The 23,710-nt window shown below is 53.6% G+C and overlaps 2 protein-coding genes across 4 annotated transcripts; one reads left to right on the forward strand and one right to left on the reverse strand.

Annotated features, from left to right (window-relative positions):
* Nucleotides 1–1,020: 1,020 nt before the first annotated feature.
* fdps (farnesyl diphosphate synthase (farnesyl pyrophosphate synthetase, dimethylallyltranstransferase, geranyltranstransferase)) lies at nucleotides 1,021–19,984 on the reverse strand. 3 transcript variants are annotated; one of them, XM_068022585.1, is made up of 11 exons: nucleotides 19,861–19,984; nucleotides 18,928–19,042; nucleotides 16,991–17,139; nucleotides 14,222–14,362; nucleotides 12,269–12,349; nucleotides 11,346–11,468; nucleotides 10,889–10,977; nucleotides 10,493–10,565; nucleotides 9,552–9,629; nucleotides 8,890–9,024; nucleotides 1,021–1,863 (listed from the first exon to the last, which is right to left on the reverse strand). In XM_068022585.1, exons 2-11 carry the CDS (start codon nucleotides 19,022–19,024, stop codon nucleotides 1,663–1,665), a joined length of 1,167 nt encoding a protein of 388 aa, XP_067878686.1. In that variant the 5' UTR covers nucleotides 19,025–19,042; nucleotides 19,861–19,984; the 3' UTR covers nucleotides 1,021–1,662. The 3 variants fall into 3 exon arrangements, with proteins under 3 accessions (XP_067878686.1, XP_067878687.1, XP_067878689.1); XM_068022586.1 differs by lacking the exon at nucleotides 18,928–19,042; XM_068022588.1 differs by lacking the exons at nucleotides 18,928–19,042; nucleotides 19,861–19,984 and adding an exon at nucleotides 18,264–18,685.
* On the forward strand, nucleotides 19,974–22,921 carry LOC137356904 (uncharacterized). Its single transcript, XM_068022743.1, has 3 exons — nucleotides 19,974–20,211; nucleotides 20,355–21,763; nucleotides 22,837–22,921. The coding sequence occupies exons 1-2, from the start codon at nucleotides 19,974–19,976 to the stop codon at nucleotides 21,734–21,736; spliced, it is 1,620 nt and encodes a 539-aa protein (XP_067878844.1). The 3' UTR covers nucleotides 21,737–21,763; nucleotides 22,837–22,921.
* Nucleotides 22,922–23,710: the final 789 nt, after the last annotated feature.

Below are 23,710 nucleotides of genomic sequence, written 5' to 3' on the forward strand. Positions count from 1 at the left end.
AGTATAGGTAGGTGGTAGGGTAATATAGGGACAGGTAGGGATATGGGATTAGTGTACGATTAGTATAAATGGGTGGTTGATGGTCGGCACAGACTCTGTGGGCCGAAGGGCCTGTTTCAGTGCTGTATCTCTAAACTAAAACTAAAAACCTCAGGATGTCCCAAATGAAGATCTTTTTGAAGTCTAGCCCCTGTGATAATATGCGGCGCAGTGGTTAGCACCGCAGCCTCACAGCTCCAGGGACCCGGGTTCAATTCTGGGTACTGCCTGTGCGGAGTTTGCAAGTTCTCCCTGTGACCGTGTGGGTTTCCTCCCACAGCCAAAGACTTGCAGGTTGATAGGTAAATTGGCTGTTGTAAATTGCCCCTAGTATAGGTAGGTGGGGATGTGGGATTAGTATAAATGGGCGGTTGATGGTCGGCACACACTCGGTGGGCCAAAAGGCCTGTTTCAGTGCTGTATCTCTAAATAAAACAAATAAATAAATAGGAAATGCAGCAACCATTTCATGCACAGCAAGATCCCACCAGCAGCATTGTATAATGATCAGACAATCAGTTTTAGTGAGGTTGGTTGAGCGATAAATATTGGCCTCAAGACAGCAGCGTGAACTCCCGCAGCCCCCGCCTTCTTTAACAGGTGGGCGTTAAAAGATCCCACAGCCACTAAAGAGGGCAGACCGGGTCGGAGTTCAAAATCTCATCCGAAAGACAGCACCTCTGGTAGTGCGGCGCTCCCTCAGCGCTGGCCCGCCGACTGGGAAGTGTTCCCTCAGCACTGGCCCTGGCCGTGTCAGCCTGGATTTTGTACTCAACTCTCTGGAGTGGGGTTTGAAACCAAGACCTGCTGACTTGGAGGTAAGAGGGAGCAAAACTACTGAGTGAGCACAGTGGCCAAAGCGCAAATCATTGGACTGGTCAGAAACAATGGTGAGCAGACTAGTCTGAGCAAGGCTGCAGGACAGGAGTTACAAAAGAGGAACTGGAAAAAGGACATCAAGACAAAAATCTGCAGTGGGAGTGGCAGCTTTTTAAACTCTTTATTTCCACCAGAAATTCCCTGAGCAAGTACAGTTAGATACAGAGTAAAGCTCCCTCTACACTGTCCACATCAAACATTCCCAGGGCAGGGAGCGAGGAAAGCTCCCTTGGCACTGCCACTATCTCAGTGTAACACTTCCCACACCCGGTGTGCACTGAGAGGTGTAAGATCAGGTTGTAACCCAGAGAAGGCCCCAGTCACCCCCCTGTTGATCAGGAGCCCGAGCCTGGATCCTGTCTACCTCAATAGGTCATTGCATTGGTTATTTTGCACAACACTGACATTTCTGCTGTAATCCTGGCTAAATGCCACCAGTGGGAGATAAAGCCTTCAATTGACGAAGAATTTCAGTAATTTACAGCTCACTGCACTGGGTGTGAAAACTCACCCACACACACTGGGGGCCAGTTTACACACTGACAAGAGGTTAAAATTGACCTGCGATGGCATTTCCCCCCCCCCCACCTCACTCCCATCACTTGAGCCGTGTTTACATCCCTCTCGTTCTGTAGAGTTCCGGAGAACAGGAAGGTCAGACTTTGGGACATTATTGGAGAGGTGCCTTGCTCAAGACGGGATACCCCTCTCCCCGGCCCAGGAATCCTCAGCAATGACCCGCATCTACTTCTGTCTCTTGTAGATCTTCTGCGCAAAGGCGAGGAAGACTTCCCGGGGCAGTGCGGTGCAGTGTTTGTTAATGAGCCCCGTCAGTCTCTGGTAGCTCTCGTCTTCATACTGACCATAGATTCCACGCATGTCCAGCTCATCATACAATGCTTTAACCTTTGCCGTCTTCTCCTGCTCACTCCTCCCGTAGTTCTCCTACAATCACAGGAAGAATTGATGCACAGTAAGGAGCAGGAACTCCTATAGAATCTGACAGCACAGCAGGAGGCTCTGTGAAACAGCTATCCAATTAGTCTCACTTCCCCCCCCCCCCACCCACCCCTGCTCTCTCCCCATCACCCTGCAAAGTTTTCCTTTTTCAAGTTTGATTGCATGCTCTGTGGGACATTTTACTACATTAAGGGCACCACATAAATGAAAGTGGTTATTAATTCAATTCCCATTTGAAAGTTATTATTGAATCTGCTTCCACTGCCCTTTCAGGCAGCGCGTTCCAGATCACAACAACTCACTGTGAAAAAAATTCTCACTTCCCCCTCTCTCCTTTTTGCCAATCACCTTAAATCTGTATCCTCCAGTTACCGACCCTCCTGCCAGTTGAAAGAGTTTCTCCTTATCTACAAAACCCCACACCCCATGGGTTAGTAAATTTGCGGATGACACGAAGGTCGGTGGAGTTGTGGATAGTGCCGAAGGATGTTGTAGGTTACAGAGGGACATAGATAGGCTGCAGAGCTGGGCTGAGAGATGGCAAATGGAGTTTAATGCGGAAAAGTGTGAGGTGATTCACTTTGGAAGGAGTAACAGGAATGCAGAGTACTGGGCTAATGGGAAGATTCTTGGTAGTGTAGATGAACAGAGAGATCTTGGTGTCCAGGTACATAAATCCCTGAAAGTTGCTACCCAGGTTAATAGGGCTGTTAAGAAGGCATATGGTGTGTTAGCTTTTATTAGCAGGGGGATCGAGTTTCGGAGCCACGAGGTTATGCTGCAGCTGTACAAAACTCTGGTGCGGCCGCACCTGGAGTATTGCGTGCAGTTCTGGTCACCGCATTATAGGAAGGATGTGGAAGCTTTGGAAAGGGTGCAGAGGAGATTTACTAGGATGTTGCCTGGTATGGAGGGAAGGTCTTACGAGGAAAGGCTGAGGGACTTGAGGTTGTTTTCGTTGGAGAGAAGGAGGAGGAGAGGTGACTTAATAGAGACATATAAGATAATCAGAGGGTTAGATATGGTGGATAGTGAGCGTCTTTTTCCTCGGATGGTGATGGCAAACACGAGGGGACATAGCTTTAAGTTGAGGGGAGATAGATGTAGGACAGATGTCAGAGGTAGTTTCTTTACTCAGAGAGTAGTAGGGGCGTGGAACGCCCTGCCTGCAACAGTAGTAGACTCGCCAACTTTAAGGGCATTTAAGTGGTCATTGGATAGACATATGGATGAAAATGGAATAGTGTAGGTCAGATGGTTTCACAGGTCGGCGCAACATCGAGGGCCGAAGGGCCTGTACTGCGCTGTAATGTTCTAATTCTAATTCTAATTTTGAACACCTCTGTCTAATTTTAACCTTTTCTGCTCTGAGAGGCTTCTCCATGTAACTGAAGTCCCTCGTTCCTGGTACCGTTCTGGTGAAAGTCCTCTGCACCCTCTCCCAGGCCCCGACATCCTTTCCAAAGTGTACTGCCCAGAAATGCTCCCTTCAAATAGTACTGTATGTCTCAGACTGCCTCGACTCCCATCAGCCTCCATCCCTGTTCTCTTCAGTGATACTGTCCACCACTCCGTACCCCAGTCTCCAGCTTACTCCTTCCTAGTTTCCAACATGTCCACAGAATAGCTTCTGAAAAACGTCAATTGGAAATCTTGGAGTTGCTTTTTTTAAATATATATATGAGAACCTCTCAACAACAAACATTTGGATAGTGCTTTCAGTGCAGTAAAACATCCCACGCTGCTTCACAGGAGTGAAGATCAAACAAAACTCGACACTGAGCCTCAAGGCAGGCGACCAAAAACTTGGTCAAAGAGGTCGGTTGTAAAGAGTGTTCTACAGGAGGAGAGAGAGGCGGAGAGGTTTAGGGAGGGAATTCCAGAGCTTAGGGCCCCCAGGCAGCTAAAGGTACGGCCGCCAATAGTGGAGTGATGGGAATCGGGGGATGGTCAAGAGGCCGGAATTGGAGGACAGCAGAGATCTCGGAGGGGTTGTAGGGGCTGGAGGAGGTTACAGAGATAGGGAGGGGTGTAGGGGCTGGAGGAGGTTACAGAGATGGGGAGGGGTGTAGGGGCTGGAGGAGGTTACAGAGATAGGGAGGGGTGTAGGGGCTGGAGGAGGTTACAGAGATAGGGAGGGGTGTAGGGGCTGGAGGAGGTTACAGAGATAGGGAGGGGTGTAGGGGCTGGAGGAGGTTACAGAGATAGGGAGGGGTGTAGGGGCTGGAGGAGGTTACAGAGATAGGGAGGGGTGTAGGGGCTGGAGGAGGTTACAGAGATAGGGAGGGGTGTAGGGGCTGGAGGAGGTTACAGAGATAGGGAGGGGTGTAGGGGCTGGAGGAGGTTACAGAGATGGGGAGGGGGTGTAGGGGCTGGAGGAGGTTACAGAGATAGGGAGGGGTGTAGGGACTGGAGGAGGTTACAGAGATGGGGAGGGGGTGTAGGGACTGGAGGAGGTTACAGAGATGGGGAGGGGTGTAGGGACTGGAGGAGGTTACAGAGATAGGGAGGGGGTGCAGGGGCTGGAGGAGGTTACAGAGATGGGGAGGGGGTGTAGGGACTGGAGGAGGTTACAAAGATGGGGAGGGGGTGTAGGGACTGGAGGAGGTTACAGAGATGGGGAGGTTACAGAGATAGGGAGGGGGTGTAGGGACTGGAGGAGGTTACAGAGATAGGGAGGGGGTGTAGGGACTGGAGGAGGTTACAGAGATAGGGAGGGGGTGTAGGGGCTGGAGGAGGTTACAGAGATAGGGAGGGGGTGTAGGGGCTGGAGGAGGTTACAGAGATAGGGAGGGGGTGTAGGGACTGGAGGAGGTTACAGAGATGGTGAGGTTACAGAGATAGGGAGGGGTGTAGGGACTGGAGGAGGTTACAGAGATGGGGAGGGGTGTAGGGACTGGAGGAGGTTGCAGAGATAGGGAGGGGGTGTAGGGACTGGAGGAGGTTGCAGAGATAGGGAGGGGGTGTAGGGACTGGAGGAGGTTGCAGAGATGGTGAGGTTACAGAGATAGGGAGGGGTGTAGGGACTGGAGGAGGTTACAGAGATGGGGAGGGGTGTAGGGACTGGAGGAGGTTGCAGAGATAGGGAGGGGGTGTAGGGACTGGAGGAGGTTGCAGAGATAGGGAGGGGGTGTAGGGGCTGGAGGAGGTTACAGAGATGGGGAGGTTACAGAGATAGGGAGGGAGTGCAGGGACTGGAGGAGGTTACAGAGATGGGGAGGTTACAGAGATAGGGAGGGAGTGCAGGGACTGGAGGAGGTTACAGAGATGGGGAGGGGGTGTAGGGACTGGAGGAGGTTACAGAGATGGGGAGGGGGGTGTAAGGGCTGGAGGAGGTTACAGATATGGGGAGGGGGTGTAGGGACTGGAGGAGGTTACAGAGATAGGGAGGGGTGTAGGGGCTGGAGGAGGTTACACAGATGGGGAGGGGGTGTAGGGACTGGAGGAGGTTACAGAGATAGGGAGGGGGTGTAGGGACTGGAGGAGGTTACAGAGATGGGGAGGGGGGTGTAAGGGCTGGAGGAGGTTACAGATATGGGGAGGGGGTGTAGGGACTGGAGGAGGTTACAGAGATAGGGAGGGGTGTAGGGGCTGGAGGAGGTTACACAGATGGGGAGGGGGTGTAGGGACTGGAGGAGGTTACAGAGATAGGGAGGGGGTGTAGGGACTGGAGGAGGTTGCAGAGATAGGGAGGGGGTGTAGGGACTGGAGGAGGTTGCAGAGATGGGGAGGTTACAGAGATGGGGAGGGGGTGTAGGGACTGGAGGAGGTTACAGAGATGGGGAGGGGGTGTAGGGTCTGGAGGAGGTTGCAGAGATAGGGAGGGGGTGTTGGGGCTGGAGGAGGTTGCAGAGATGGGGAGGGGGTGTAGGGGCTGGAGGAGGTTACAGAGATAGGGAGGGGGTGTAGGGGCTGGAGGAGGTTACAGAGATAGGGAGGGAGTGCAGGGCCTGGAGGAGGTTACAGAGATAGGGAGGGGGTGTAGGGACTGGAGGAGGTTGCAGAGATGGGGAGGTTACAGAGATAGGGAGGGGGTGTAGGGACTGGAGGAGGTTGCAGAGATGGGGAGGTTACAGAGATGGGGAGGGGGTGTAGGGACTGGAGGAGGTTACAGAGATGGGGAGGGGGTGTAGGGACTGGAGGAGGTTACAGAGATGGGGAGGGGGTGTAGGGACTGGAGGAGGTTGCAGAGATAGGGAGGGGGTGTAGGGGCTGGAGGAGGTTGCAGAGATAGGGAGGGGGTGTAGGGACTGGAGGAGGTTGCAGAGATAGGGAGGGGGTGTAGGGGCTGGAGGAGGTTACAGAGATGGGGAGGTTACAGAGATAGGGAGGGGGTGTAGGGACTGGAGGAGGTTACAGAGATAGGGAGGGAGTGCAGGGACTGGAGGAGGTTACAGAGATGGGGAGGTTACAGAGATAGGGAGGGGGTGCAGGGACTGGAGGAGGTTACAGAGATAGGGAGGGGGTGCAGGGACTGGAGGAGGTTGCAGAGATAGGGAGGGGGTGTAGGGACTGGAGGAGGTTACAGAGATAGGGAGGGAGTGCAGGGACTGGAGGAGGTTGCAGAGATGGGGAGGGGGTGTAGGGACTGGAGGAGGTTACAGAGATGGGGAGGTTACAGAGATAGGGAGGGGGTGCAGGGACTGGAGGAGGTTACAGAGATGGGGAGGTTACAGAGATAGGGAGGGGGTGCAGGGACTGGAGGAGGTTACAGAGATGGGGAGGTTACAGAGATCGGGAGGGGGTGCAGGGACTGGAGGAGGTTACAGAGATGGGGAGGTTACAGAGATAGGGAGGGGGTGCAGGGACTGGAGGAGGTTGCAGAGATAGGGAGGGGGTGCAGGGACTGGAGGAGGTTACAGAGATGGGGAGGTTACAGAGATAGGGAGGGGGTGCAGGGACTGGAGGAGGTTACAGAGATGGGGAGGTTACAGAGATAGGGAGGGGGTGCAGGGACTGGAGGAGGTTACAGAGATGGGGAGGTTACAGAGATAGGGAGGGGGTGCAGGGACTGGAGGAGGTTAAGAGATAGGGAGGTTACAGAGATCGGGAGGGGGTGCAGGGACTGGAGGAGGTTACAGAGATGGGGAGGGGGTGTAGGGACTGGAGGAGGTTGCAGAGATGGGGAGGGGGTGTAGGGACTGGAGGAGGTTACAGAGATGGGGAGGTTACAGAGATAGGGAGGGGGTGCAGGGACTGGAGGAGGTTACAGAGATGGGGAGGTTACAGAGATAGGGAGGGGTGTAGGGACTGGAGGAGGTTACAGAGATAGGGAGGGGGTGTAGGGACTGGAGGAGGTTACAGAGATGGGGAGGGGGGTGTAAGGGCTGGAGGAGGTTACAGATATGGGGAGGGGGTGTAGGGACTGGAGGAGGTTACAGAGATAGGGAGGGGTGTAGGGGCTGGAGGAGGTTACACAGATGGGGAGGGGGTGTAGGGACTGGAGGAGGTTACAGAGATAGGGAGGGGGTGTAGGGACTGGAGGAGGTTGCAGAGATAGGGAGGGGGTGTAGGGACTGGAGGAGGTTGCAGAGATGGGGAGGTTACAGAGATGGGGAGGGGGTGTAGGGACTGGAGGAGGTTACAGAGATGGGGAGGGGGTGTAGGGTCTGGAGGAGGTTGCAGAGATAGGGAGGGGGTGTTGGGGCTGGAGGAGGTTGCAGAGATGGGGAGGGGGTGTAGGGGCTGGAGGAGGTTACAGAGATAGGGAGGGGGTGTAGGGGCTGGAGGAGGTTACAGAGATAGGGAGGGAGTGCAGGGCCTGGAGGAGGTTACAGAGATAGGGAGGGGGTGTAGGGACTGGAGGAGGTTGCAGAGATGGGGAGGTTACAGAGATAGGGAGGGGGTGTAGGGACTGGAGGAGGTTGCAGAGATGGGGAGGTTACAGAGATGGGGAGGGGGTGTAGGGACTGGAGGAGGTTACAGAGATGGGGAGGGGGTGTAGGGACTGGAGGAGGTTACAGAGATGGGGAGGGGGTGTAGGGACTGGAGGAGGTTGCAGAGATAGGGAGGGGGTGTAGGGGCTGGAGGAGGTTGCAGAGATAGGGAGGGGGTGTAGGGACTGGAGGAGGTTGCAGAGATAGGGAGGGGGTGTAGGGGCTGGAGGAGGTTACAGAGATGGGGAGGTTACAGAGATAGGGAGGGGGTGTAGGGACTGGAGGAGGTTACAGAGATAGGGAGGGAGTGCAGGGACTGGAGGAGGTTACAGAGATGGGGAGGTTACAGAGATAGGGAGGGGGTGCAGGGACTGGAGGAGGTTACAGAGATAGGGAGGGGGTGCAGGGACTGGAGGAGGTTAAGAGATAGGGAGGTTACAGAGATCGGGAGGGGGTGCAGGGACTGGAGGAGGTTACAGAGATGGGGAGGGGGTGTAGGGACTGGAGGAGGTTGCAGAGATGGGGAGGGGGTGTAGGGACTGGAGGAGGTTACAGAGATGGGGAGGTTACAGAGATAGGGAGGGGGTGCAGGGACTGGAGGAGGTTACAGAGATGGGGAGGTTACAGAGATAGGGAGGGGGTGCAGGGACTGGAGGAGGTTACAGAGATGGGGAGGTTACAGAGATCGGGAGGGGGTGCAGGGACTGGAGGAGGTTACAGAGATGGGGAGGGGGTGTGACCATGGAAGAATATGAAAACAAGGATGGGAATGTTTTTTAAAAACTAAGGAAACATTTCTGAAGTGGGAGCTAATGTCGGTTAGTGAGCAGAGTGGGTGTTGGGTGAACAGGATTTGGCCATGAGTTTGGAAATGGGAAAAGCAGTGTTTTCGATCAGCTGAAGTATATGGAAGGAGAGCACTGCCATTGACTACATCAACCAAAACCCTGTCTCTCCTGTAAACCGAAGCAACAGGAACCACAGTGACAATGGTTGGGGAGTGAACCCACTCCACTGTCCTCACCCAGATCTGCTCCACCACATCCTGCTGTCCAATTCTCCAACACCACCAGTGGTAGTCTGGAGGGAAAGATTGCCTGAAATAGGGGATGAGAAGGTCAGTGGTGTTCCTCACCTCCAGAACCTGCCTCTGTTGGACATTCACTTTCTTCAGTGCCTGCACCACCAGCCAGCTACACTTGTTGTCCTCTATGTCTGTGCCAATTTTTCCAGTTATCTCCGGGTCTCCATAGCAGTCGAGATAGTCATCCTACAACATAGAACTTCATCTCAAACTTGTTGCTGGATAAACAGGGGACAGAATTACTTCCGAGCAGCAAGTAAATCCTGACCATCCCTCCTCACATAGCTACTCAATCACGTCAAACCGCTACATTAACGCTGTGGGTGTATCTATCCCACGTGGACTGCAGCAGTTCAAGGTGGCAGCTCACCACCTTCTCGAGGATAATTAAGGAAGGCAATAAATGCTGGCCTAGCCAGCGACGCCAACATCCTGCACATGAACATTTGATAGTCTTGGGTAAAAAAGAATTCAAAGGGCCTTGTAAAACATTTTGCTCACCCTCATAGATCAGGGGACATGGATAGAATCAGACAGTGCGATGCTCCCCACAGTCCAAGAGTTTGCCGTCACACGCCCTTCCGGCTGGCGCAGGGAAATGAGCCTGGGGCGACATGTCAGAGTGGTAAAAGGCCGCAGGGGGAATGAGAGTCGGAGGCCGGCCCGGACGCGTGGAGCCTGTTTCTGGAATGTTCTGGACCTGCCCCACTTACCTGGATCTGGAAGAACTCGCCCATCTCCAGCAGGATGGTCTTTGCGCTGCTTTGTTCAGCTTCCCCGTCAATCGCAGCCTGGAGAAAAATCGGGGGAGGGGAAAAACATCACTGGAGACCCCTGCTAAATATTCACTGCCCCCAATCGCAGTTTTTGGTTTGTTTGTAAAATGGGTCTGAATTTGCAGCATTATCATTCAGATTTCTAATGACACCAACAGCACAGTTAAGTTTTATTATCTGAAAAACAATACAACAGTCCCACACTTACAGGAGGTATATGACAAAGTACAGGTTTTATCTGTACAACAGTGAAAACACTAAACTTTTTCAAAGCACTGATTTCAGTGTTTAAAATCACAGCTGTGGGTTTAACACTAGATTTAAGTGTTTGCAATCAATACTCTGGGCTTAACACAGGTACCGTGGCAGCATCCCAGTTATGTTACTGGATTAATCATTCAGAGTTCAAATCCCACCACCACAACTGGGAATTTAAATTAAATTAATCTGGAATAAATATTAGTCTCAGTAATGGTGAGCATGTAACTACCAGATTGTGGTAAAAAACCCATCTGGTTTATTAATGTCCTTTAGGGAAGGAAATCTGCTGTCCTTACCTGGCCTGGCCTACATGTGACTTCAGACCCACAATGTGGTTGACTCTGAAATGGTCTCACCAGCCAGTTTTTTAAAAAAAAAAGGAAGCCTTTATTCCCCAGGCCCCCTTTATTTAAAAACAGATAAATAAAACAGAACTCAAATTAAAATGCAATTTTCTGCATATATGATGCATTTCAGCCCCTGTGCTGCACAGCGGTTCAACCCCATCCAGTGAATGAATAATGTGTGACTGCAGTTATAACCCCAGTACTCAGGGGGAGTGGGGTGGGGGGGTGAGAAGGGGCATGCCTGACCTTTGCCCCCAGTTTAGTACTCACCATGTACATTGCTGCAGCAACTGGGAGGTAAAAGCTGTAGAAAGCTGTCTTGTATTTTACGATAGCCTTGTACCTGAAACAGACAAGCAGGAGTGGTCCATTCATCTACTCACTGGCTGCTCCATCTTATAAACTCCATCAGCAACCCTTCCCCTCCTGGGCTCATCACCTGGAGAGGTGGGTGGTCACAGAGACCAGAGAGCCCAGGTTCCGTCCCCAGCCAGGCTAGCCTTTGGGGACAAAGGACAGACAGAGAGGAAGAGAGAGAGAGAGAGAGAGATATATATACCTGCGCTGGGATCTCCCAGCGATCGAGGTACTGGCAGTGGTGAACCAGGACCCCGAGAAAGAGTGATATCACAGACTCCCCCAACAGGGACTGTTTCTATCACTCACCTCTGCTCTGTGAATCGGTCCAAATCAATCTTGCTGGGCTGTGCAGTCATCAGGTCCAGAGACTGGCCAAGCTCAGTCTGATATGCCGTCTGATAAAGAGAACAACAAACGTTAAGAGTAGGTCAACCCCTCAGTCACACTCTCCCCCCTTTCTCCCTCCTCTCTCCCCCCTCACTCACTCCTCTCTCCCCCCTCACTCACTCCTCTCTCCCCCCTCACTCACTCCTCTCTCCCCCCTCACTCACTCCTCTCTCCCCCCTCACTCACTCCTCTCTCCCCCCTCACTCACTCCTCTCTCCCCCCTCACTCACTCCTCTCTCCCCCCTCACTCACTCCTCTCTCCCCCCTCACTCACTCCTTTCTCCCCCCTCACTCACTCTCTCCCTCCTTTCTCCCACGCCCCGGGCTTTATTCCTGGCGCCACCCCCACCGCACACCCCCGCCCCCACCGCCTTACCTGCAGAAAGAGCTCCAGCAGGTTCAGGTAATAAGGTTGGCCTCTTGTGTACTTGCGAAGGAGCTGGTAAACGGTGGCCTCCAGAAGATAGGAGTCATTGATGGCATCCAGTCCCACCCCTTCCTGACAGGGAGCGACACAGAGAGTCAAACACCGATACCAGTCAGTCAATCACAATGTTTCTTCCATCTTTCCAGTAACCTTCCCAAAGCCTGGGGAGACCATTCCCCAACCCTACATACACTACTCATTCCTCCCTCAAAGACACAGACCCACGTCCCATCACCGTGTGGGGGAATCACAGACACAGACCCACGTCCCATCACCGTGTGGGGGAATCACAGACACAGACCCACGTCCCATCACCGCGTGGGGGAATCACAGACACAGACCCACGTCCCATCACCGCGTGGGGGAATCACAGACACAGACCCACGTCCCATCACCGCGTGGGGGAATCACAGACACAGACCCACGTCCCATCACCGCGTGGGGGAATCACAGACACAGACCCACGTCCCATCACCGCGTGGGGGAATCACAGACACAGACCCACGTCCCATCACCGCGTGGGGGGAATCACAGACACAGACCCACGTCCCATCACCGTGTGGGGGAATCACAGACCCACGTCCCATCACCGTGTGGGGGAATCACAGACACAGACCCACGTCCCATCACCGCGTGGGGGGAATCACAGACACAGACCCACGTCCCATCACCGTGTGGGGGAATCACAGACACAGACCCACGTCCCATCACCGTGTGGGGGAATCACAGACACAGACCCACGTCCCATCACTCCAGGGGACATTAAATGAGTTAAATCGTCAAACAATGCATGGATTGGAATTCTAGCTTCAGATCGAACATTACTGAGTGCTGGAGAAAGAGCTGAGTGATAATGCAGACTGTGTCCATACCTTCCGATACCAACACACTTGGCCTCTCCTGGTGACAGACTGGTCCATGATGTCATCCGCAACCAAGAAGAAAGCTTGGAACTGGAAAGAAACAGAGACTGAGACATCAGCTGTGGGAAAACAAACTGGATCAGAGCTGTGAGTATCTGAGCTAAAGACCGGCTACCCGTCGGGACCCGATGACATGTCGGGTTTGGGTCGGGTTGCACACACACCATCACAGGGGTAAGTGGTTCCACTGTTAATTTAATTCTTGGACTAGAAAGCTTGTTTAGTTACAGTTTTTTTAAGCTTGTGCAGTTAAGTAAAGTGAAAAACGGAAGCTAGGCTAACTGATGGTCGGGTCGGGCGTGGGAAGGACTGTGGCCGGGTCGGATGTGGTTCTGTCGGGCTCGGGTAGGGTCTTTCTTTGCAGACCCGAGCTGGCCTTTAATCTGAGCACAGCAGTGCACTTAAAAAACAACTCCTAAACTTTGCACGCTGTAATGCAGAAAGAAAGATTTGCATTTCAAACAGCACCTTTCACAACCTCAGGACATTGCAAAGCATTTCACATTTAAGGGGGCACAGTGGCGCAGTGGTTAGCACCGCAGCCTCACATCTCCAGCGACCCGGGTTCAATTCTGGGTAGTGCCTGTGTGGAGTTTGCAAGTTCTCCCTGTGTCTGCGTGGGTTTCCTCCGGGTGCTCCGGTTTCCTCCCACATGCCAAAGACTTGCAGGTTGATAGGTAAATTGACCATTATAAATTGCCCCTAGTATAGGTAGGTGGTAGGGAAATATAGGGACAGATGTGGTAGGAATATGGAATTAGTGTAGGTTTAGTATAAATGGGTGGTTGATGTGATGTCGGTACAGACTCGGTGGGCCGAAGGGCCTGTTTCAGTGCTGTATCTCTAAATCTAAAAAACTAAAAAAAAAACTAAAACAGTCACTGTCTGGAGTGTGGTCACTGCTGTAATGTCAAAAATGGAGCAGCCAATTTATACACAGCAAGATCCCACAAACAGCAATCTGATAAATGAGCAGATCATCTGTTTTTAGTGGTGTTGGCTAATGGATAAATATTGGCCCCAGGACACTGGGGAGAACTCCCCCACCCCCAACTTCTCCCCTTTGAAATAGTGGCCATGGGATCTTTTATACATCAACCCGAGGGGGCAGACAGAATCTCGGTTTAACATCTCAAACGAAAGATTGCCCCTCTAACAAAGTGGTGCTCCCTCGGCACAGACCCTCCGGCGGAGCAGCACTCCCTCAGGATCAGTGTAGATTTGGAGCTGAAGTCTGTGGAATGTGATCTGAAGTGACTGCACAGTGACACTCCTGTTGTAGAAGTTGGTAGAATTTCAAACACTCAAGTGGAGATAGGGAGGGGTGTAGGGACTGGAGGAGGTTACAGAGATAGGGAGGGGTGTAGGGACTAGAGGAGGTTACAGAGATAGGGAGGGGTGTAGGGACTGGAGGAGGTTTGAGAGATAGGGAGTGTGTAGGGGCTGGAAGAGGTTACAGAGATAGGGAGGGGTGTAGGGGCTGGAGGAAGTTACAGAGATCGGGAGGGGTGTAGGGACTGGAGGAGGTTACAGAGATAGGGAGGGGTGTAGGGACTGGAGGAGGTTACAGAGATAGGGAGGGGTGTAGGGGCTGGAGGAGGTTACAGAGATAGGGAGGGGTGTAGGGGCTGGAGGAGGTTACAGAGATAGGGAGGGGTGCAGGGACTGGAGGAGGTTACAGAGATAGGGAGGGGTGCAGGGACTGGAGGAGGTTACAGAGATAGGGAGGGGTGTAGGGGCTGGAGGAGGTTACAGAGATAGGGAGGGGTGTAGGGGCTGGAGGAGGTTACAGAGATAGGGAGGGGTGTAGGGGCTGGAGGAGGTTACGGAGATAGGAATAGGTCAGTGAACACTATTGAATCAATGCAACAGACTGTGTATATGAAACACCAACTGACTCACCAGCTCCACACACCAGCCAATTATCAGCGCCATCTTGAAGTTCTCCTCCGTCTGCTGTTTGGGGCTCGCGAGCTCTCGGAATGAGGCAATCACTGAGAGACCCCGATTCCGCTTTCCACCTGGAGCATTGTATTCAACCACCTGGGGAGGAGAGTGTGGAATGTGCAGTCAGACAGTGATCATAGGCAACTCAAATCAGACTCCTCATTTTCTGTAACGTCAATAATGGAGCCCATCGCCATAAGGCAAAAACCTGTCTCCCAGTCCCCATAAACCAGTGACCCCAGACTATCCACCCCCATAGACTAGATATTGTTAAAGTCTACCTGTGGTGGTATTCCAGTCAACAAAACAGCAGCCTCTCTCTTATATTTTACAGTGAATTCCCATAATCAGTCCACACAATTCCCCAGACAGACAGTCTCCCTCCTCCCCAGACAGACAGTCTCCCTCCTCCCCAGACAGACAGTCTCCCTCCTCCCCAGACAATTCCCCAGACAGACAGTCTCCCTCCTCCCCAGACAGACAGTCTCCCTCCTCCCCAGACAATTCCCCAGACAGACAGTCTCCCTCCTCCCCAGACAGACAGTCTCCCTCCTCCCCAGACAGACAGTCTCCCTCCTCCCCAGACAGACAGTCTCCCTCCTCCCCAGACAGACAGTCTCCCTCCTCCCCAGACAGTTCCCCAGACAGACAGTCTCCCTCCTCCCCAGACAGTTCCCCACCAATTCCCCAGACAGACAGTCTCCCTCCTCCCCAGACAGACAGTCTCCCTCCTCCCCAGACAATTCCCCAGACAGACAGTCTCCCTCCTCCCCAGACAGACAGTCTCCCTCCTCCCCAGACAGTTACCCAGACAGACAGTCTCCCTCCTCCCCAGACAGTTCCCCAGACAGACAGTCTCCCTCCTCCCCAGACAGTTCCCCACCAATTCCCCAGACAGACAGTCTCCCTCCTCCCCAGACAGTTCCCCAGACAGTCTCCCTCCTCCCCAGACAATTCCCCAGACAGACAGTCTCCCTCCTCCCCAGACAGACAGTCTCCCTCCTCCCCAGACAGACAGTCTCCCTCCTCCCCAGACAGTTCCCCAGACAGACAGTCTCCCTCCTCCCCAGACAGTTCCCCAGACAGACAGTCTCCCTCCTCCCCAGACAGTTCCCCACCAATTCCCCAGACGGACAGTCTCCCTCCTCCCCAGACGGACAGTCTCCCTCCTCCCCAGACGGACAGTCTCCCTCCTCCCCAGACGGACAGTCTCCCTCCTCCCCAGACGGACAGTCTCCCTCCTCCCCAGACGGACAGTCTCCCTCCTCCCCAGACAGACAGTCTCCCTCCTCCCCAGACAGACAGTCTCCCTCCTCCCCAGACAGACAGTCTCCCTCCTCCCCAGACAATTCCCCAGACAGACAGTCTCCCTCCTCCCCAGACAATTCCCCAGACAGACAGTCTCCCTCCTCCCCAGACAATTCCCCAGACAGACAGTCTCCCTCCTCCCCAGACAATTCCCCAGACAGACAGTCTCCCTCCTCCCCAGACAGACACCCACCAATTCCCCAGACAGACAGTCTCCCTCCTCCCCAGACAGTCTCCCTCCTCCCCAGACAGACAGTCTCCCTCCTCCCCAGACAGACAGTCTCCCTCCTCCCCAGACAGACAGTCTCCCTCCTCCCCAGACAGTTCCCCAGACAGACAGTCTCCCTCCTCCCCAGACAGTTCCTCACCAATTCCCCAGACAGACAGTCTCCCTCCTCCCCAGACAGACAGTCTCCCTCCTCCCCAGACAATTCCCCAGACAGACAGTCTCCCTCCTCCCCAGACAGTTCCCCACCAATTCCCCAGACAGACAGTCTCCCTCCTCCCCAGACAGTTCCCCACCAATTCCCCAGACAGACAGTCTCCCTCCTCCACCAGACAGTTCCCCACCAATTCCCCAGACAGACAGTCTCCCTCCTCCACCAGACAGTTCCCCACCAATTCCCCAGACAGTCTCCCTCCTCCACCAGACAGTTCCCCACCAATTCCCCAGACAGACAGTCTCCCTCCTCCACCAGACAGTTCCCCACCAATTCCCCAGACAGACAGTCTCCCTCCTCCCCAGACAGTTCCCCACCAATTCCCCAGACAGACAGTCTCCCTCCTCCCCAGACAGTTCCCCACCAATTCCCCAGACAGACAGTCTCCCTCCTCCCCAGACAGTTCCCCACCAATTCCCCAGACAGACAGTCTCCCTCCTCCCCAGACAGTTCCCCACCAATTCCCCAGACAGACAGACAGTCTCCCTCCTCCCCAGACAGTTCCCCAGCAATTCCCCAGACGGTCTCCCTCCTCCCCAGACAGTTCCCCACCAATTCCCAGACAGTCTCCCTCCTCCCCAGACAGTTCCCCAGCTATTCCCCAGACAGACAGTCTCCCTCCTCCCCAGACAGTTCCCCACCAATTCCCCAGACAGACAGTCTCCCTCCTCCACCAGACAGTTCCCCACCAATTCCCCAGACAGACAGTCTCCCTCCTCCACCAGACAGTTCCCCACCAATTCCCCAGACAGACAGTCTCCCTCCTCCACCAGACAGTTCCCCACCAATTCCCCAGACAGACAGTCTCCCTCCTCCACCAGACAGTTCCCCACCAATTCCCCAGACAGACAGTCTCCCTCCTCCACCAGACAGTTCCCCACCAATTCCCCAGACAGACAGTCTCCCTCCTCCACCAGACAGTTCCCCACCAATTCCCCAGACAGACAGTCTCCCTCCTCCTGCAGATCGCCCCTACCTCTCTCAGACGTTTGATTGCATCCCCGATCTCCGGGTGATGCAGGTCCTCCTGGGTCAGATCCTCCACAACTTGCGTGAAGACCCGGTCAAACTCTTTCACGTCAGCCTTGATTTGAGGTTTCTTGTCCAAACTCATTGTCCAGCTACCTGCACGTTGGGGGAGGGGGTGGGAAGGGAAGAGAGAATCCCAGAACCAATGTCAGTCTCACAGGGAATAGGATTCTCAACTCCACATGTTCAACTGAGCTGAGACACTGTGTTCCTCACACTACAAACCAACATGGGGAGGCAATCCCGGGATGCCTGTCCAGGAATGTGAATGTCAGAGGAGACTGCGATTGAATCACTGGTGTGGGGATCGAATGTGACCCCATTACACTCAGCCCATCTAACTGGAGCCTTAAAATCCAGCAACAGAGAAAGATATAGGACAGATGTTAGAGGTAGTTTCTTTACTCAGAGTAGTAGGGGCGTGGAACGCCCTGCCTGCAACAGTAGTAGACTCGCCAACTTTAAGGGCATTTAAATGGTCATTGGATAGACATATGGATGAAAATGGAATAGTGTAGGTCAGATGGTTTCACAGGTCGGCGCAACATCGAGGGCCGAAGGGCCTGTACTGCGCTGTAATGTTCTAATTCTAAGGTTTCACAGTTCTCTCTACGTTTTTCTCAACCGCAAGATGTCCCAAAGTGCTTTCCAGCCAATTATCACATCGCTGTCTGTGGGAGCTTGCTGTGCGCAAATTGGTTGCAGCGAATTGTAGACGCTGTTTTAATGTACGGAACGCAGCAGCCTTTTTTGCGCACAGCAAGATCCCACAAACAGCAATGTGATAGTGACCCAGATCATCTAGTTTTTATTTTTAAAGTGATGAGGGATAAATATTGGCCCTGGGTCACTGGGGCAAACTCCTCCCCCGCTCTTCTTCCAACAGGGGTCCGTGAAATTTCTTTACGTCCACCCGAGGGGGCAGACGGGGCCTGGGCTGATGTGGGACTTGATCCCACCAGCTCCTGCCTCAGGAATGAGTCTGCTTGCCACTGAGCCACGGAGGACAGCAAGGAGCCTCTACTGCCCCCAAAATTACAATATTCAGCTCCCAAAACCCAACCATCGTCTTCAGGCAGATCTGAACGACAAGATGCAGACTCCATTCTCCCCAGCCCCGTCCCGTCCCCATGCCGCATAAACCAGGAGACATCTCGGCAATCAACTACCCCCCCCTCCACTCCCCCACTCCGAATTGTAAAACACAGATCCGGACTCACTGTGACCTTCTTCATTGATGAAACTTGGAGTTCTCGGATTACACTCGGCGACAGGGGGTACAGTGTATTCCACATTCTCATCACTCTCTGGCTAAAGATGTTCTCCCGATTAGATTAGTTTGTGACTATCGTATATTGATGGCTCCTTGTTCTGATCTCGCCCACAAATGGAAACTATGTCTATGTCTACTTGATTGAACCCTTTTATAATTTTAAAGACCTCTATCAGGTCACCCCTCAGCCTTCTTTTGTCTAGAGAAAAAGAGATCCAGCCTGTTCAATATGTCCTGATAGTTATAACCTCTCACTTACAAGGGCTAAACGCAATAGGAGTCTGCATTACAACAGTATCCACACTTCACAAGTACTTCATTGGCTGGAAAGTGCTTTGGGACATGCTGAGGTTGTGAAAGGCGCTACAGAAATGCCGCTTCTTTCTTTGCAATGCTGGGGTGCTCCTGGAACTTCCCTGTCCCAGTTCCACCTGTCAGAGCAGAAAGCTGGCCGCCAGCTAGGGGCAGTAATACAGTCGAGGGGTGCAGGCCCCACAGGAGCAATCTGTGAGCAGTGCCTGCAGCACCAGCAGAGGTCCCCAGGACCTTAACTTCACTGCATCCACCACTCCTTATAACCCAGGGTGCGTGAACAGCCTCGGACTGCTTACCGTGACTCCTGGCAAGCTCCCTCGGCGCGGCACAGGTGGAACGACACAGGCGAGGGGCTCGGAACACGGCACGGTAGAGGAGAAGCTGGCGGTACATGGCATCGTGTGACTTGCACTACAACAACAACAACCTGCATTGACATAGTGCCTTTAGCACAGAGAACTTTGCATTTCTAAAGCACCTTTCCTGACCTCAGGCCGTCCCAAACGCTTTACGGTTAAATGAAGTACTTTCTGAAGTGTAGCCACTGTTGTGACGGAGGAGGCGTGGCAGCCAATTTGCGGGCAGCAAGCTCCCACAGACAGTGAAGTGATAATGACCCAGATCATCTGACTTTTACAGATGTTAGTCGGGGGGGGATTAAATAGTGGTCTCAGAAGCTGGAGGTGGAACAAACAGCTGTAGTAACAGGAGACTCCATCGCGCCTCCCACCCCAATGCTGCCCAGGCATAAGTTCCACATCCCATGACTTCGCGACATGACTCTACCCTCAACACAACCCTTCACCACCAACCTCCCACCTCCCTCTGCTGCTGCTTTGACTCATTCCCAGGGACGACTGGATAGAATTCCAGCCCTCCCCTGGGTCTCATGTCCTGCCTCATTCCCTCTGTGGCACACACTCAGCTTTAGCACGTTCCAGAAACAGATTCTCCTGTTCCCACACAGGCAACACAACTCCCATTCCAGACCTTAACTCAGACAGAGATTACTCAATGTCACACCCCTGGGCACCTGAGGGAGGGGGGAGGGGTTTGGCTCCAAGGGCACCAGCTGGCTGTTCGACTGTGAGAGCATCACACAGCCACCCTCACCACCAGCGGGGCCCTGGAGCAGCTCCAGCTGTTCAACCATTCTCACCCAATGCAAATTAAAAGATGCAGGGCAAAAAAAAAAAACTGGACGGAATCCCCTCCCCTCCATCACCCACCTTCACTCGGAAGCTTCTCCTCCCACGTTCACCCACAGAGGTAACAACAACCCAGGAATGAGTGCTCCTGTCCCGGTCTAGGCTGGAGTGACCCACTCACTTCCCTAATCACAATGGGACTGCCCATGTGCCTGGGGCGCGCCCGGGTGTTCCTGGGAGTTGTAGTTCCCCCTCTTGCCCGCCCCGTTGCGGGCGCAGGCGCGCCTTTCGCGGGAGGGAACTACAATTCCCAGGGTGCACCACTGCCCCAGGCAGGAGGCGGGCACTCCGCCACCCCCCCCCGCCACCACCCACGCCGATGTCACTCCACGTGGGTCCCCGTCCGTGATTGGCCAGTGGCATCGTGCGAGGGTGGGAGCCCGGGTCGCCGACCAATCGAAGCCTGGTGAAGGGGCGGGTCTATTTTGTGACGTCAAATGGAGCGGGCGGGCGGGGCGAAGGAGCGGGATGGGTCAGGGGTCTGACCAATAGAAACGCAGCGGTCTGACCAATAGGAGCGAAGGAGCTGCTGCCGGCGTCGGGGTATCTTCGTCCGTATTCTCCCTCAGACCCTCACTCCCCTCACCCTCATTCTCCTCACCATCACCCCCTCACCCTCACTCTCCTCACCATCACCTCCCCTCACCCCCAGTCCCCTCACCATCACTCCCCTCATCCTCAGCCCCCTCAACATCACTCCCCTCACCCTCACCATCACTCCCCTCACCCCCTTCACCATCACTCCCCTTCACCATCACTCCCCTCATCCTCAGCCCCCTCAACATCACTCCCCTCACCATCACTCCCCTCACCCCCTTCACCCTCACTCCCCTTCACCATCACTCCCCTCACCATCACTCCCCTCACCCTCAGCCCCCTCACCCTCAGCCCCCTCAACATCACTCCCCTCACCCTCACCCCCCTCACCCCCTTCACCATCACTCCCCTTCACCATCACTCCCCTCACCATCACTCCCCTCACCCTCAGCCCCCTCACCATCACTCCCCTCACCATCACTCCCCTCACCATCACTCCCCTCATCCTCAGCCCCCTCAACATCACTCCCCTCACCCTCACTCCCCTCACCCTCACTCCCCTCACCATCACTCCCCTTCACCATCACTCCCCTCACCATCACTCCCCTTCACCATCACTCCCCTCACCCTCAGCCCCCTCACCCTCAGCCCCCTCAACATCACTCCCCTCACCCTCACCATCACTCCCCTCACCCCCTTCACCATCACTCCCCTTCACCATCACTCCCCTTCACCATCACTCCCCTCACCATCACTCCCCTCACCCTCAGCCCCCTCACCATCACTCCCCTCACCATCACTCCCCTCACCATCACTCCCCTCATCCTCAGCCCCCTCAACATCACTCCCCTCACCCTCACTCCCCTCACCCTCACTCCCCTCACCATCACTCCCCTTCACCATCACTCCCCTCACCCTCAGCCCCCTCACCATCACCCCCCTCACCATCACTCCCCTTACCTCTCTCACCCTCACACACCTTCCCATCACTTCCTCTCTCTTCCTCTCACCCCCACTCTCCTCACACACCCTCTCCCTCACAACCCCTCACCCTCTTCCCATCACTGTCTCACCCTGCCCTCTCTCCCTCACACCCTGCTCACCTTCACACCCCTTACACCCTCACACTCCCCTCACTCTCACTCACCCTCACCAGGCCAGCCCTTCCTCACACCCCGTTTTCTGGCCTCCGTCTGAAGGTTTCCTCATCGCTACCAGACAGTTTTTCTGTAGCTTGCCTGGTCTTTGCTTTTCTAGCCTTGACTTCATCATCAATGTGAACTGCTCTGGAGAGGGTGCTGCTGAGGTAGCTGAATTTGTCGACTGCCTCAAGCCTTTGACCATTGACTCCAATAGTTGACTTCACAAACTGCTTTTTGGAGGGCAGGTTGGTGCACGAGTTCAGTCATTTTGGTGCTGATGGTGAGACCAAAATGATCGCGTGCGGATGAGAAGCGGAAATGTTACACTGCATTTCTTGTTCTGAACAGGCATTTAGGGCACAGTCCCCAGTCAAAAGAAAATCACAAACCACAGCAGGGCAGAGAACATCAGACTCAACAGGGTAGGAGCCAACAGGCAGCCCTGCTTCACCCCATTTGTGGCCGGGTAGGCGTCAGATGACTCGTCACCATCCAGGCCATGAGGAGGCCATCCATCCAGGCCATCGTGGAATGGCTGTACCATAACGATGAATTTTTCTGCACAGCCAAATTTTGCCATGTTCTTCCATAGGCCCTCATGACTAACTGTGTCGAAGACTTTAGTCACATCAACAGATGCTGAACACAAGTTACAGTTCTGCTCTTGGCATTTGTTGACATGTAGTGAACACCATGCCACCTTTACCATGACCTTTTCTGAAGCCTCATTGACTCTCTAGTAGAAGGTCCTGTTCAAGACACAGTGTCAAGCAGTTTAGCAGGACTCTTGCAAGTATTTTTCCAGAATTGCACAGTAGGGAGATTCCTTGATGGTTGTCACAAGCTCAATGATTTCCTTCCTTTTGTAAAGGTGGACGAGGAATGGCTTCCTGTTTCCACGTTATCTGGAATAGTCTGGTGTATTTGTCAGTGTGTATTGTGCTTCCTGTTTTGTATATTTCACCTAGTATTGCATCTGACCCCGGTGTCTTGCTGCTCGACAGGAGACTGATTGCTTTCATGATCTCAGCTTTGACGGGGGGGCCTCAGCAAATGACATGTTGATTTCAATTTGGGACGAGGGGAGAATTGCCTCATTGATTGTTGAGGGCTGATTCAGAACGTTGTTAAAATGTTCTGCCCATCTCTCCAGGATTTGGTCTTGTCTCTAATCAGTGTGGTTCCAACAGCGCTGAGGGGGGGGGGAAGAATCTCCGGAAGCCTGCAGACCGTAGATTGTCTTCAGAGCGTCATTGAAGCGTTTAGTATCGTTTCTGCTTGTGTCTGATTGTACTTCTTCTGTCTTTTTGTTTAACAGCAATACTGCATCTCTCTAAGCCTTGATTGGATGATTTTACGGAGGTTGTTGAAGGCGGCTTTCTTTGAAGCAGATGAATGGTCGTTTTGGTAGGATGTAAGGAGACGCTGTTTCTCATCCAACAGGGTCTGAATCTCCTCCCTGTTTTCATCAAACCAGTCCTGGTGCTTAGGGGTGGCGGGTCCCAGATGGTCCAGTACGATAGAGTGCGCCCACTACCCAGTCATTCCTCCGCATTGTGAAAAACAAATTTAAGACCATCTAGCTGGCAGTCCAGATCTTCGGAGAAGTTTTGCCTCACAGTATACACTTTGAGTCTTAAGATGTTGAGTCTCTTGTTGACTTCCCCCACCCCGCCCCCCACCTCTGGGAGCATCTCTTGGGCTGAATATAGATGTTGAGGTTTGAGACAATGAGTCTGTGGTCAGTCCTACAATCTGCTTTGGTCACTCTGACATCCTGCCTGTCCTTCCTTCTACCAGTAACGTAGTCAGTTAGATGCCAGTGCTTAGAGCGAGGGTGTATCCAGGATGTCTTGTTTCAGTTTAGCAGACGGAAATGAGGAGGTCAAGCTCTGCACACATTCTCAGCAGAATAAGGCCTTTGCTGCTGCTGTTACCAACTCCCTACACCTCCCCTCCTAGCTCTGGTGTTGACATCACCGAGCATGATGAGTTCGTCCGATCTTGGCACTGCAGCAACCAAAGATTCTAGCTCTTGATAACATTTATCTTGCACCCCTTCAGGATTTGTCATGGTGAGCACTGACATCGCTGGCCTGATTTTTCCCTGTGAGGGGAAGTCACAATGTTACAGAGTCAGCTATCTGAGCTTTATGGGAGGATGGCAAGCTTGTGAACTAGGTTGGACGCGA

Source organism: Heterodontus francisci, chromosome 46 (genome assembly GCF_036365525.1).
Source record: "Heterodontus francisci isolate sHetFra1 chromosome 46, sHetFra1.hap1, whole genome shotgun sequence".
NCBI classification, from domain to species: domain Eukaryota; kingdom Metazoa; phylum Chordata; class Chondrichthyes; order Heterodontiformes; family Heterodontidae; genus Heterodontus; species Heterodontus francisci.